The sequence below is a fragment of the Mauremys mutica genome, chromosome 13 (genome assembly GCF_020497125.1).
Source record: "Mauremys mutica isolate MM-2020 ecotype Southern chromosome 13, ASM2049712v1, whole genome shotgun sequence".
NCBI classification, from domain to species: domain Eukaryota; kingdom Metazoa; phylum Chordata; order Testudines; family Geoemydidae; genus Mauremys; species Mauremys mutica.
Genome location: NC_059084.1, coordinates 33,297,008 through 33,311,612, shown reverse-complemented (window position 1 = coordinate 33,311,612; position 14,605 = coordinate 33,297,008). Strand labels below are relative to the sequence as shown.

At 62.1% G+C, this 14,605-nt stretch overlaps 3 protein-coding genes across 6 annotated transcripts in view; 1 reads left to right on the top strand and 2 right to left on the bottom strand.

Moving 5' to 3' along the window:
• Positions 1–3,005: 3,005 nt before the first annotated feature.
• The window catches only part of LOC123348304, a 45,950-nt gene continuing 34,350 nt past the window's right edge, over positions 3,006–14,605 (bottom strand). Inside the window, exons 11-15 of the mRNA XM_044985821.1 lie at positions 13,456–14,355; positions 12,192–12,259; positions 7,670–7,921; positions 6,646–6,755; positions 3,006–5,291 (exon numbers count right to left, since the gene is read on the bottom strand). Of these exons, the coding sequence (XP_044841756.1) occupies positions 3,142–5,291; positions 6,646–6,755; positions 7,670–7,921; positions 12,192–12,259; positions 13,456–14,355 (3,480 nt within the window). The 3' untranslated portion in view covers positions 3,006–3,141. The remainder of the gene's footprint in view (positions 5,292–6,645; positions 6,756–7,669; positions 7,922–12,191; positions 12,260–13,455; positions 14,356–14,605) is intronic.
• Positions 6,026–8,420, bottom strand: LOC123347910. 2 transcript variants are annotated; one of them, XM_044985102.1, is made up of 4 exons: positions 7,670–8,420; positions 6,983–7,084; positions 6,646–6,755; positions 6,026–6,170 (listed from the first exon to the last, which is right to left on the bottom strand). In XM_044985102.1, the coding sequence occupies exons 1-4, from the start codon at positions 8,299–8,301 to the stop codon at positions 6,139–6,141; spliced, it is 876 nt and encodes a 291-aa protein (XP_044841037.1). In that variant the 5' UTR covers positions 8,302–8,420; the 3' UTR covers positions 6,026–6,138. The 2 variants fall into 2 exon arrangements, with proteins under 2 accessions (XP_044841037.1, XP_044841038.1); XM_044985103.1 differs by having other exon boundaries at positions 6,983–7,081.
• Positions 11,740–14,598, top strand: LOC123347909 (zinc finger protein 239-like). 3 transcript variants are annotated; one of them, XM_044985099.1, is made up of 4 exons: positions 11,740–12,019; positions 12,535–12,592; positions 12,855–12,951; positions 13,268–14,598. In XM_044985099.1, exons 1-4 carry the CDS (start codon positions 11,910–11,912, stop codon positions 14,281–14,283), a joined length of 1,281 nt encoding a protein of 426 aa, XP_044841034.1. In that variant the 5' UTR covers positions 11,740–11,909; the 3' UTR covers positions 14,284–14,598. The 3 variants fall into 3 exon arrangements, with proteins under 3 accessions (XP_044841034.1, XP_044841035.1, XP_044841033.1); XM_044985100.1 differs by having other exon boundaries at positions 11,744–12,176; positions 12,536–12,592; XM_044985098.1 differs by lacking the exon at positions 11,740–12,019 and having other exon boundaries at positions 12,194–12,592.

The window sequence follows — 14,605 nt, the reverse complement described above, 5'->3', positions numbered from 1 at the left end:
GAGCGGGGGGGTGGGGTCTGTGAGCCAGCACTCCTGGGTTATGTTCTTAACAAGTGTCATGGGAGAGCTCCATTGAAAGCCAGTGGCCCACTGGGCATGGGGGAGATGCTGGTCACAGAGGCATGACAAAGGCCAGGTCTGGGCCGAGAGCTCAGCAGTACGTTTGCTCCACCGGGGACTGGAGCAGATACAGACCTGTGGACAGGTAATGCATCACCCTGCAATTAGTGAAATGACTGACTGGTCCCTGGCTCAGATTGCTGGGGGTATCCAGCAGCCACATGGTAAATCAGTAACAAACCCCAGCACACGCTAACGGGAGAGCTGGCTGCTCCACATACCCTCCCCATGCCATGCAGCGGCCAGGTCTCTGCTGGGGCCAGGCCGCTATCACTCTGAGAGGTCTGTCCCCCCCCCACAAAGTCCAGCCTACAATCTGTGCACCTCTCAGCATAGCAGAAGTCCGGAGCTTGCCGCTGCCAGCCAGGCTCTCACTGGCCGGGGACTGGGCACTGAATGGGGAGGTATTAGTGCCACGCAGATTTCGCTGCTGCTACGGCCTTGGCTGGCTGCAACGTGCCAAAGGCCCAGTGCATGGAGAGAACTCCCAGCTGGCGTATTCCAGGAAGGGTGAGCATGTTATCGGTGGGCTCTTATCTCAGAGGCTTTCTATAGCTGAGCTGGCGTCCGGGTCAGTATTGCTTGGCTGGCACGACGACACTGGGCCGGTTTGTGCTCCCAAGTACGCAGCGTGAAGCTGCCACGCTGGCACGAGCAACGCCGCCTCAGTTCCACTGGGCAGAGAGCCGGACGGGGCGACGCCGGGGAGGTCCCGGCTCTGCAAGCAACTCTGCCCTGGGCTCCTGGCTAGTTAGCACCCAGCTGGCAATGGGCACCTGCTAGGCAGGGGGGGGGGGGCGCTGGCACCCAGGCAGTCATAGGCTAAGCTTGAGAGCCCCTCCCCCTGAGTGCAGACACACGACTCGGGGCGGGGGAGGGGGGGTGCAGGCTCCACTAATAGCTGGTGGTGTCCTGTATCGTGTACAGCAGCTTCCCCCAGCTTGACTCTTCCCAGTGCCCTAAACTCTGCACCGTTACTCAGATTTGGGATGCCTCATGGGGGGGTGGGGCTGGGGACCCCAGTTTAGGGTCTTTTGACCAAGGGATCCCCAAGCTATAAAGGCCCCGGCTTTTCTCCAAGTTGAGGGATTTTACCAGGGGTTTTTGCCCAGACCTGGGGAGCAAACCACAGCACCGAGCCTGGCCCAGGGGTCTCCATTGCTGGACATGGCACCCGCTGCCCCTTTGGGGGAGAGCGGTGAAAGCAAGTGGCAAGAGAGTTACACTATCCCGGTGGGTACATGCCCTAATGCTCACGTGCCTTTACCAAGCAGGGGCAAGAGCATTATCCCCCTGCTACAGGTTGGGAAACTGAGGTAGGAAGCAGCGCAGCGATTTGCCCAAAGTGAGGGCGGGGGAGGGTGTCCCAGGGATATAGCAGCACCTCACCCAGTGCCACTCACAGTGCGTTCAGTCTAGTAGAGCGCTGTTTAGTTCTATATCCACGTAGCTTAGCTCATGTGCCTCCCACACAGTCTAGACACACGGCAACCAGGAGGCCTGACTCCCAGCCCCCCAGCCCCATCACCAGCCCTACTCCCTCCGAGAGCAGAACCCAGGAGTCCTGGCTCCCAAACTGCCCCTGCTCTAACCCACTAGCCCCCAGCCCCCTCCCCAAGCCAGGGAGAGAACCCAGGAATCCTGATGCCCAACGATCACTCAGAGACAAGGTTCATGACATAGACCTGCTTCATTCAGTGTCTCCAACAGCCTCTGTATCATGTGACATGCGCCTCTGGAAGGTACCGTTCCCCACGGACCCCACTCAGATGGAGCTGGCTGCCCACCCCCCTTAGCGCCAAAAAGGCTGGAGCTCCACAGCACCTGCAGGGAGAGAGATGCCCCCTCAACCTGGCTCCAAGGTGGTTATAGCAGGGGGGATTGGGAGCTAGGATGCCTGGGTTCTATCCCAGACTCTGGGAGGGGTGTGGGGTCTAGCGGGTTAGAGCAGGGGGGGCTGGGAGCCAGGACGCCTGGGTTCTATCCCAGGCTCTGGGAGGAGTGTGGGGTCTAGCGGGTTAGAGCAGGGGGGGGCTGGCAGCCAGGACCCCTGGGCTCTATCCCAGGCTTGGGGAGGGGTTTGGGGTCAAGCACGGGGGCTGGGAGCCAGGACCCCTGGGTTCTATCCCAGGCTCTGGGAGGGGTGTGGGGTCTAGCGGGTTAGAGCAGGGGCGACTGGGAGCCAGGATGCCTGGGTTCTATTCCCAGCTCTGGGAGCGATGTGGGGTCTAGTGGGTTAGAGGGGGGGGATTGGGAGCCAGGACTCCTGGGAAGGGAGTGGGGTCTAGTGCAGGGGTGGGCAAACTTTTTGGCCCAGTGGCCACCTCTGGGTATGGAAATTGTATGGCAGGCCATGAATGCTGACGAAATTGGGGGTTGGGGTGCAGGAGGGGGTGCAGGCTCTGGGGAGGGGCCGGCAATGTGGAGTTCAGGGTGTGGGAGGGAGCTCCAGGCTGGGGCAGGGGGTTGGGGTGCAGGAGGGGGTGCAGGCTCTGGGGTGGGGCTGGGTATGAGGGGTTGGGGGTGCGGGAGGCTGCTGGGACCGAGGGGTTGGGGCATGAGGGGCATGGGAGAGGGTCAGGGTGCAGGCTCCGGGTAGCGCTTACCCCAAGCAGCTCCTGAAAGCAGCGGCAAGTCCCCCCTACGGCTCCCAGCCAATGGGAGCTGCAGGGGCGGCACTTGGGGCAGGGGCAGCGAGCAGAGCCCCTGGCTGCCCCTACGTGTAGGAGCCGGAGGGGAGACACCGGCTGCTTCAGGGAGCTGTGTGGAGCCACAGCACACACAGAGCAGGGCAAACCCCTGACCCCACTCCCTGGCTGGAGTTCAAGGGCTGGATTAAAACACCCGAAGGGCCGGATGCAGCCCCCAGGCTGCAGTTTGCCCACCCCTGGTCTAGTGGTCAGAGCAGGGGGTGCTGGGAGCCAGGACTCCTAGGTTCTATCCCTGGCTCTAGGAGGGGCATGAGATCTAATGGGTTGGGGGGGCACTGGGAGCCAGGAGTCCGGGGCTCTGTCCTGGCTCCTATCCCGTGTGGAGTCTCTGGTGGGACACAGCTGGGGACTTGGGCAGGATACTGTCCTCATGCTTGGCGAGCGGGGACTGGTGGGCATGGGCAGTGTGGCGCTGTCCGTGGCTTGGCTCGGCGTGGAAGGCCTGGTGTGTGATCAGCGCGTGGCTCTGGGCAAAGCGCTCCCCGCATCGGGCGCACTCGTAGGGGGTCTCGCTGTGCACCCGCAGGTGCTGCGCCAGCTCGGCACTCTCCCCAAATCTGCGGCCACAGCGGGCACATTCGTGGGGCCGCTCAGCGTGGATGCGCTGGTGCCGAGCCAGCGTGGAGCTGCGACCAAAGTGCTTGCCGCAGCCGGTGCAGGCGAAGGGTTTGCCGGCCCCATGCCGGGTGCCCTGGTGGGCAGCCAGAGCTGCAGCCTCGCTGAAGGCCTTGCCGCAGTCAGTGCAGACATGGGGGCGCCGGGCATGGAGCCGCCGGTGCTGGAGGAGGTTAGCACGGAGGCTGAAGCCCCGGCCGCAGTCCATGCAGGAGTAGGGGCGCTCGCCGGAGTGCACAGCCCTGTGCCGGAGCAGCACCGCGCTCTCCGCAAAGCGCCGGCCACAGTCCCCACAGGCGAAGGGGCGCTCGCCCGTGTGGGTGCGCCGGTGCCGGGCCAACACCGAGCTCTGCCTGAAGCGCTTGCCGCACTCTGGGCAGGGAAAGGGGCGCTCCCCGGTGTGCACCCGCCGGTGAACCAGCAGGTGTGAGCGCTGGGCAAAGCCCTTCCCACAGTCCGGGCAGCCGTGGCGCTTCGCCAGGGGAGCCACCAGGGAGCCTGGGCTCCACCCCTTCAGCCCTTGGGACTCCTCCCCCTCTGCAGGGATTCCCTGCTGGGTCACAGCCTCTGAGCTCCGCCCCTTCAACCCTTGGGACTCCTCCCCCTCTGCAGGGATTCCCTGCTGGGTCACAGCCTCTGAGCTCCGCCCCTTTAGCCCTTGGGACTCCCCCCCCTCTGCAGCGATTCCCTGCTGAGTCACAGCCTCTGAGCTCCGCCCCTTTAGCCCTTGGGACTCCTCCCCCTCCACAGGGATTCCCTGCTGAGTCACAGCCTCTGAGCTCCGCCCCTTTACCCCTTGGGACTCCCCCCCCTCTGCAGCGATTCCCTGCTGCCTGAGGGTCTCTGCACTGGGCTCTCCCCCTGGGGTGGGGTCCCCCCGCAGCATGCTATGGGTGGCCAGGTGGCGGCCCAGGTTGGACCTGCGGCTAAAGTGGCGGCCGCACTGGGTGCACTGGTAGGGGCGCTCCCCGGTGTGCGTGCGCTGGTGGAGCAGGAGGCCGGGCCCGCGGCTGAACCGGCGCCCACACTGGCTGCACTGGTAGGGGCGCTCCCCGGTGTGGGTGCGCCGGTGAAGCGCCAGGTCGGGGCCACGGATGAAGCGCCGGCCGCAGTCAGGGCAGGGGAAGGGGCGCTCGCCCGTGTGGATGCGTTGGTGCAGCGCCAGGTCCGGGGCCCGCAGGAAGCGCTTGCCACAGTCGGGGCAGGGAAAAGGGCGCTCGTCCGTGTGGATGCGCTGGTGCTGCACCAGGGAGGAGCCAGCGCTGAAGCGCTTGCCGCAGTCAGGACAGGCAAAGGGGCGCTGCCCGGCGTGGGCCCGCTGGAACCGCAGGAATTCGGGGCTGCGGCTGTAGCTGCGCTCCGCTGGCGGGGTGGGGAGCCCCGCGGTGCCATGGAGGCGCCGATGCTTGGCCAGGTGAGCACTCTGGCTGAAGCACCGGCCGCAGTCAGCACAGGTGAAGGGGCGCTCGCCTGTGTGTACCCGCTGGTGGCGCAGCAGGTTGGAGCTGCGGCTGAACCGCCGCCCACAGCCGGAACAGCCAAACGGCTTCGCTACCGCACCTCTGCAGGGCGTCCCCCGGTGGGCCAGCAGAGCCACATCATCCCCAAAGCTCTCCCCGCACTCGGCACAGATTGTTGGTCCCACCTCGAAACGGCCGATGCCCTGCTGCCCCTCAGTCTGCTGCTGGCTCCAGCAAGCGTTCCCCTGTGGCTCCACTGTCCCAGCCCCCTCCTGGCTCTCCGTCCCGATCCCATCCAGGCGGGGAACCCCCTCCTCGCTCTCTGGCCTGATCCTGTCCAGGCAGGGAGCCCCCTCCTCGCTCTCACTCATGGCTCCGTCGCCTGCTGGGACACAGAGTAAATCCAGAGATTAATCCGTCCCTGTGCCAGATAGAACGGGAACCTCAGGGAGTGGAAAGGGGCAGCGTCAGAGCAGCCTAAGGGATAGGGACACTTGCTCTGGGAGTCGCAGTCACCAGTAACTCTCGGAATGCCGGCACTGAGAGAGATGCAAAGGGCTGCAGGTCCTGATTCACTGCAGCTCATGGGATTTAGACACCCAGGTCCAGACTGACAGCTGTTTGGACACCTAAAAAGCCAACAGGGGCCTAGGGGATGCTGCTATCTGCTTCTCAGGTGCCCAGATCTTTTTGAAATCTGGCCCTCAGTTCTTGTTATTATACCAACCGGGAGACGGGCACATCCCAGCCCCTTCGGCCGCTCTGCAAATCCTCCTCATGTCTGCAATACCAACACCTTGAACACAGCCGAGCAGATCTCAGAGAACAGCAGCCAATGGGGGAACCCTCATGCAAGGAGGGATCTCTCCTGGCACAATGGTGCTGAGGACCTTTACCAGGGATTCTGGAAGGAAATCTCAACTGCCAGCTGGTAAAGCAAGTGGCTGGCACCCAAACCACCAGGGAGGAAGAAGGGGTCCTGATACTAAGAGATAGCATTGGCACAAAAACAAACGGGGATAAACAGCCAGGAGTAAATGCAGGCTGGAAGGAGAGGTTTCTAACCACCAGAGGAGGGTAAGGGGGGGCTGGAGCAGCGGGACAAACATCTTACCTAGTTTCCCGATACAGCTTGAGAACTGTCTGACCAGGATGGTTCGCTGGGGCTACAGAGCACTGCGCTGGGTAGCCGAGCACAGCCACGGGGAGGAGATTTCTGGCAGCTCTTTGCTCTAGCAGGAAAGGGCTGAAGGAGGTGCCAAGGCTGGAAGGCGGATAGATGAATTCAGGGTGGGAACAAGGATAGCTACCCCACAAAGCAGTCTGGCTGGCTTAGAGTTTTACACCACTGCCAGCACCACAGCAGCTGAGTATCTGCCATACACCTGAATGGCTCCCCCAAGAGCCAGTCCCGTCCCTCTCTGGAGGTGACAGAAAGCTCCGCTGGGGTGATCCACCCAGAACTGCAACATGCAGCAGTGCCAGGGCCTGTACATTCAGAGTGAGGCGCAGTTCTGCTCCAGCCCAGCTCCAGGTGAACACAAGCCCTAGATGCACGTTTTTACCACGTCACTGTCTCAGAATCTCCTTCCACCGGGAACGAGGGGCAACAGGACAATCTCTCTCGAGCATCCGGGTGCCCAGCGGGGCCGGTCTCCAGCCTCCTCTGGCTCTGACACTGCCCCCTGCCCTCCAGAGCCCGCAAAGCTCCTGCTAAAGGAGAGAAATGGGCTTCTCACCCACAGCAGCTGTGAACTTGGGCTCCTGCATGTCTTCCCGCACTGGGTCTCCGTACGGGGTCCGCTCTGCCTGGCAGATGCCCCTGGCCACCTCCCTGCACATCCAGGCTCTGAAACAAGATTCCCACACTCAGTCCTGGCTGCTCTCCCCAGTCTGCTCTGGTTTGGTAACCACTCCCTCCAGCCCCCCACATCTCCTCCGTCCCTGCTCCCCCCCAGAGAGACGGGCACGTCTGCAGGTTCCCCACACACAGCACATTCACTGCCCCGCCCCTGGGGACAGACCCCCACAACCCTGGAAAGCCCACCCCCAAGCCAGCTACACACATGGCTTCACCTGGGGGATGCACAAGCTGCTGCTCGGGACCTGCCAGGCCCAGTGAGAGCAGGGGCCCATCTAGCCTGGTATCGGGGCTGCGACGCTGGACACCGCCTGCTGCTTCAAAGGAAAGAACAAGAGCAGAGGCCAGTGAAGGAGGGGAAAACGGGGCCCGGCCTGGGCCACCACTCTCCGCAGCATCCCCACCCCAGGCCTGTGCAGGGGAGACCCACCCCCACCCCTCACGCCGGGGAAAGCAAGACACATCATTGCACCGTCGGGCACACGCACTTCCTCTGTGGCTGGGCCGGGATTTCTCACGCCCACACCCCTCACCCCACGCGCACACACGCACCATCGCTCCCTAGGCTGCCCCGAGCCGCCGGCCACCCCGCGGGCAGATGGGCCCCCACGGCTCCCCGGGCACAGGGCCCCGCCCCCCGCAGCTCCCCCAGTTACCGGGGCCCCCGGGCTGGGGCCGCGTCCCCGGCGCTCGCCCCGCGGGGCCCCGGGCGCAGCCGGCTCGGTGCGCGCTGGGCGGGGCGGGACGTGGGGCAGCGAGCGCCGCAGCTGCGCTCCGGAGCCAGCCCCCTCTGGCGGCGCCTGCTCCTGGCCGGGCTGCGAGCGCAGGCAGCGTCTGGAGCCAGGCCCCTGGAGCCGGGCAGCGGCGGATCCTCCCCCGCCCTGCCCTTGGGGGCTCCTCACCGGCACTGGGGGACCCGGTGCCTTAGTTCTGCTTTGGCTCGGTCTGGCTTCCGAGCCAGGCCCCGGCTCCTCTGGCGTTCTCCGCTCCGGGGGATTCTGCCCTGGGCTGGGCCTTGGACAGTGCGAGCGAGTCTCCGCTCTGGCTGCTTGGGGATGGGCTGAGCAGAGTGAGCTGTGCCCGCCTCTCCCGACAGGCTGGTCTCCAGGCCGCTCCAGTTATTGATGTGGCTCTGCTCTGCGCCCTCCACATCCCTGCACAATGTGGCCACCAGAGCGGGGCGGCCCCATGCTCCAGTATCCATCTCAACCCAATGAGCTATACAGAGCTCCCTCCTCACTGCCCCGTGTAGACATCCGCGCCTCCCCTTAGCCTTTGTGCCACTGTGCACAGCATGACTCTGGGAGCTCACGGCGAGTTTCTTGGGTTTGTGCCCCCTCAGACCTTTCCAGGGCGGCTGCTGTCCAGGACTCAGGCCCCCAGATGTCTCTGTATCCTCTCCGGGCCGATATTTGGGTTCTCCGCTCATTTTCTCAGTGGTGAGTTTACACTGATTTCCCCGCCACTGGAGATCATGGTGAATTGCACCAGGACTGGCACGATCCCCGCAGAACCTCACTAGAGACCACCACATTTTACGGAGCTTGTCCACCGATGCTCAGAGTTTGGTCTGTGAGCCCATCCTGCATGTGTGCTCAGCTAATACCCTGCAATGCTAGCTTTCCATGCCGAACCGCTCAGAAAGAGCCCAGCTGTGGGGTGTGCATTATTGCTAGTGTACAGGTGTGCATTATTGCTAGTGTGTTTCAGTTTCCCAGCACCCCAGGTCAGGGTATCACAGACATGCCCAGCCCCAGGAGGGGGCAGGGAAGGCAGAAGCCATGCTGGGCACCTCGCTGCCCTGAGCAGAGGTGGGGGGGCTGCTGCATGGGGATCCCACAACAGGGGCACCTGAACAGATACTGCTTCTGCACCTGAGAAACTCTGCCTGTGTTAGCGCTGAGCATCTCAGGACTACATCTCCCAGCATGCACCATGCCCAAGAGGCCTCTCCCAGGTGCATCACTTCCGGTAGAGACGCATCTCCCGGCATGCCCTGGCCCAAGTGGGCGGTGCATCTTCGGGCACGCCCCGTGTTCCAGCGGAATCTCCCAGCATGCATCATGCTCAGTAAGAGATGCATTTCCCAGCATGCCCTGCATCCAAGGGAATCTCCCACCATGCCCTGCGACAAGTCCGGGATGCATGTCCCAGCATGCCGCTTGGCTGCTGTCCTGGCCATGCTGCTCAGAACTACCTCTCCCAGCATGACCTGCTCCCTGTACGGGGCTGCAGCCCCTGGCAGGGGGAGAGGGCAGATGGCCCTCTTGCAGCGAGGCAGAGCACAGGGAGCTGGAAAGGCAACCTGGCCAAGCCCCAGCCCCCAAACACCAGCTCATTGTAAGGTCACATGTGGGGAGGTTTGCTGTCAGGGGTCTGAGCTGGAAGCCTGTGCCTGTCTGTGGCGCATTGTCAGGCTTCCCCCTACAGCCCTGATCTGTGCTTGTGACGAGAGACACAATCCCAGGACTCTGGGAGCTGGGGCTGGCTGTGAAACTCCACCAGAGTGAGCAGTGCAGAGGGAGGGGCTCCAGCCCCACTGGATTTCACTGGAGACCAGGCCTCTGACTGCCCCAGAACCCCGTGAGAGCCTCAGGGCTGACATCACACTGAGACCAGCTGCCACAGCAAACCTCTTTGACCCTATACCCATACATCCTCCCTCTATCTATAAATCCACCCCCCTACACCCTTTGTTCTATCTAACCCCGTACACCCCTCTAGCTATATATTGTTAATACCTGTTACCTGTTAGTAAATATTCACTCTTTTAGTCCTTTTTGTTCTGTATATTTGATTCATTTATATATTAATTATTATTTAGAATCTCTAGGATATTAACAAAGAGTATGTGTGAATTCTAGGGCCCAGAACACTGGTCCTTGACCAATAAGTAACCTTAATCAATATGAATGGCCATCCTCGGTCAGACTGAAGGTCCATCTAACCCAGTATCCTGTCTTCCAACAGTGGCCAATGCCAGGTGCTTCATACGGAAAGTGGAGCACAAGATCTGGTCCAAAATGTGAACCATCCCTGCCTATCCTGGCTAATAGTCATTGATGGACCTATCCTCTATGAATGTATCTAGTTCTTTTTTGAACCCTGTTATAGTCTTGGCCTTCACAACATCCTCTGACAAAGAGTTCCACAGACTGACTGTGCGTTGTGTGAAGAAATACTTCCTTTGATTTGTTTTAAACCTGCTGCCTATTAATTTAATTGGATGACCCCTAGTTTGTCTGTTATGAGAAGGAGTAAATAACACGTCCTTATTTCCTTTCTCCACACCAGTCATGATTTTATAGACCTCTATCATATCCCCCCTTAGTCGTCTCTTTTCCAAGCTGAAAAGTCCCAGTCTTATTAATCTCTCCTCATACAGAAGCCGTTCCATACCCCTAATCATTTTTGTTGTCCTTTTCTGAACCTTTTCCAATTCCAATATATCTTTTTTGAGATATGGCGTCAACATCTGCTTGCAGTATTCAAGATGTGGGTGTACCATGGATTTATACAGAGGCAATATGATATTTTCTGTCTTGTTATCGATCCCTTTCCTAATGCTTCCCAACACTCTGTTCACGTTTTTGCCTGCCACTGCACATTGAGTGGATTCCTATTCAGGAATTCTGTGTGTTATGCCATAGCTAACCATCTGTGGCTTCCCTGTGTCTATAAAACTCCAGCTAGTCCGAGGAACTATCCCCTTCACATAGATATCGATACTGCTTACATAAGCATATATAAACCTGGGAAACTGATAAGGGAGGATTGTTCCAGCAGATGTTTTCTATTAGGGAATCAACAGGGAAGACTGATTATGGGGGAAGAAAGAGCCAGTGAACATTATTATCTTGAAGAATTATTAGTCCTTTCGGCTGTAAATAATCCTGCCTTTACCCATAAACCAGGTAAGATAAGCGTGTATCGCTATGACATCACAGATGCAGTGAAGGAGCTCTAGCAGCTCTGGATCTGCCGTCACAGGGTGGTAAGCTGTGCAGTGCTGTACAGTACTAATCTCTGATGGAACCTGTGAGTAAATAATTCCAACTCCTCACTGTCATTCAACAAGTGGGAGTCAGCATTAACTCAGACACACAGGGCCCGCTCCAGCATTTTTGCAGCCCCAAACGGCAAAAAAAAAAAAAAGCGGCAATTGGTGGCAGCTCTACCGCTGCCACTTCATTCTTCGGCAGCAAGTCCTTCGCTCCAAGAGGGACTGAGGGACACGCTGCCGAATTGCCGCCCCTTGCTGTTGGCCGCCCCAAGCACCTGCTTGCTATGCTGGTGCCTGGAGCCGGCCCTGGACATGCAGCACCCCGTGCTTGGAAACCTGGCACCAAACCCTGCTCATAACCAGCTGGGGCATCTGATCATGGCGGGATGGGGGCAGGGAGGGCGCTGCAAAGCCTGACAAAACTCCTGTTTTCATTCAGCACCAGCAATTATTGAGCTGGATCATCTCCCCCACCAGGATCTGGGGAGGGGCTGTGCAGCACCTGGTGTCATGGGGGCCCCAGATTTTGGTCAGCGTCTGCAGCAACTAGCACAATAGGGGCGAGATCTCAGTCTCGGGGTTCAGGCAGCAGCCCCCCCACACGCCGCAGCCCCCCATGGATAGGGCCCCGAATAGAGCCAGATTGCGACACAGCCGAGCCAGACCCCCTCGGGGGGCTGCACAGGGGGCAGCCCAGGCCCCCTCACTCTTCGGGGCTGCCATGGGCAGGGCCTGGCCGGCGGCAGAGCCGAGCCCCGCGGGCGGACCCGGCCAGGAGCAGGCGCCGCCAGAGGGGGCTGGCTCCGGAGCGCAGCTGCGGCGCTCGCTGCCCCACGTCCCGCCCCGCCCAGCGCGCACCGAGCCGGCTGCGCCCGGGGCCCCGCGGGGCGAGCGCCGGGGACGCGGCCCCAGCCCGGGGGCCCCGGTAACTGGGGGAGCTGCGGGGGGCGGGGCCCGGGATCGGGGCCGGGCTCCCTGCACCAGGCTGGGGGGCGGCTGTAGCCTCTGCTGGCGGAGAGGGGCTGGGGGCTGGGCACTGCCCTCTGTCTCCCCTCCCCCCCCAGCAGTGGGGCGTCCCCGGATCCTGCCCGGGCACTGCCTCCCTGCCCGCCAGGGCCTGGCTCTCCCCAGGGCCAGGGATGGTGCCAAGGGAGGCGCCTGTCTCCTTGCCCCTGCCCCCCAGCAGGACCCCACCCGCCCAGGCTGCCCGGCTTCCTGGATGGAAGAGCCCCGGGTCGCGGCCCCCCGGGCTGAGAGAGAGGATGGGCAGATGCCCCTGGGTTAACTGGCTCCAGGCTGGTGCCCAAGTGCCATGAGATGATAACCCCAGAACTGACGGCCCCGGGGAGCAGTGGGCTTGGAGTCCCCCAGTGCAGCCTGGCTGCCTTCCTGGAGGCCCCGTTCAGGTGTGTGGGACATACCCCTCATGCACCATCCGGGGGCTCCCGCGGGCCAGGTCCCCTTGGTCCCCCCGGCCCCAGTCCAAAAGCTGAAGGAAAAAGTAACATTGTTATGAAATACCCTCGGGTAAAACCAAAGCAACCTCTGGTCAAGTGTGAGGCTGGACAGGGCCATGGGAGCAGCTCATCCGGCCTGGCACGTGGAGCAGAAAGGGGAGGTTTGGGCTGGTCTTAACTCCCTGGGGCTGGGCAGCTTCATTTCCCAGCCTGGGACAGTCCCCGGGGGCTCAGCTGCCAGTGTCCCTGCAGCCCTGGGTGCTGCTCCCCTGGAGATTCCCCAGGATCTGACACTTATTTCTCGACAGGCGTCTCCCAGCCTCTGTAGCGTGGCCTGCCTTCGTGGCGCATCGGGGAGCAGCACGGTGAGTCCCTTCTCTTCGTGAATGTGCAGCACAGAGGCTGCTAGCTGGGGAGAGGGGCCCTGTCTCAGGCGGCCAAGGGCGACCCGAGGGGCTCCCTCACCGGGGGGAGCTGGGGGCTGCGGAGCAATACGGTGGCAGCCTTTTGCCACAGACGCAGAATCTAGAACTGTTGTGTCCAGAGACATTGGGGCTTGGAAATGGGGCCGGGGCCGTGAGGATCCAGTTTAGACCTGACTTCTCCCATCTCCTTCCCCTGTCCCAGGCTGCCCTCAACTCCCAGATGGAGCGTGGGGAGGAGCTGCGGGTTGCAGATTCCCAGGGCCATGAGGAAGAGGAGATGCCACTTGGTACGAGCCCAGGTGAGGAAGGGGTTAACCCAGCTCTGGCACAGAATGGCCCCAAAGCTGCTGCAAAGCTCCCAGCATGACCCATCTGTATTCACCTGGCCTGATATACAGCCCCACTAGCCTGGGGGAACCCCACCTCCCTGTGTTGTCTCTGGGGCTCAGCCAGGATATGGGGCAGAACTGGCTCCTCTGTCCTCCCCTGGGGCGGGTTTGGGGTGAGACCCTGGTTCCCAGCTCTACAAACAGAGGTTTATTAGTGACATGCACCCCCACCCGCAGGGTCCCTTTGCCCCGGTGCAGGGAGCTATTCACATCTGTGTCTCAGCAGATGACCAGGTGAGAAAGGAGGGGGCTACCCAGGTGGACGGGGCACCCAAAGGAGCCCAGCTGGACATTTGCCGGCGCTCGGAGCGGGTCGGGAGCCTGCGCCGGTCGGAAAGGAGAAGTGGTGCTGGGCAGCAGCCAGAGACCCCCACCAAGCCCGTCCCCCAGCCCCGAGGAGCTCAGCAGCGCTACGTGTGTGCCGAATGCGGCCGCGGCTTCACCGTGAGCGCCCGCCTGGTGAAGCATGAGCGGACCCACACCGGTGAGCGCCCCTTTGCCTGCGCCGAGTGCGGCAAGCGCTTCACCCAGAACGCCAACCTGGTGCAGCACCGCCGCACCCACACCGGTGAGCGCCCCTTCCGCTGCAGCGACTGTGACCGGCGCTTCGGCACCAAAGCCGACCTGGCCCGGCACCGCCAGTCCCACACCGGGGAGCGCCCCTTCCGCTGTGCCGAGTGCGGCCGGGGCTTCAGCCAGAGCTCCAACCTGCTGCGCCACCAGCGTTCCCACACCGGCGAGCGCCCCTTCGCCTGCCAGGACTGTGGGGCCGCCTTCGCCCGCAACGCCCACCTGGCGGCCCACTGCCGCACCCATACTGGCGAGCGCCCCTTCCGCTGTGGGCAGTGCCGGGAGCGCTTCGCCCAGGCCACCGCACTGATCCAGCACCGCCGGCTGCACACAGGCGAGCGCCCCTTCGAGTGCTCCGACTGCGGCAAGGGCTTCACTCGGGCCGCCACCCTGCAGCATCACCAGCGCCTGCACGCCGGCCAGCGCCCCTTCCCCTGCCGGGACTGCGGGGCCACCTTCGCCGCCCACGCCACCCTCCGCCAGCACCGCCGCAGGCACTCCGGGGAGGCTCCCTTCCGCTGCGCTGAGTGCGGACGCTGCTTCGCCGTCAGCTCCGCGCTGCTCCGGCACCAGCACGTCCACACTGGGGAACGGCCCTTCACCTGCCATGAGTGTGGTGCCGGCTTCAGCCAGAGCTCGGCGCTCGTCCGCCACCAGAGACTCCATGACTAGTGCCTGGTGCTCCCGGGCCCGGCAGCAGCAAGCCAGGGCGTGACCTCTGGCGGGAGGGGGAGGCTCCAGGCCCTGGTGGAAGAAGGGTGCCACAGGGGGCCCCATGCGAGTGGGTGGGTGGGTAACTCTGCGGATGTGAGTTAATTCAGCTGGAATAAACGAGCCCACAGGGTCTGCGGTGTTAATGGGACCCCGTCGCTGCCCAGTGCTAAGCAGTTGCACTCAGTTCGGGGAGACCCTGGCTTGCTGAGCTCATGGCTGATGTCCCAGCGAACATCTCCTTAGTCTTCGATTAAAGCTACCGAAGAGCGCTAACTAGTTG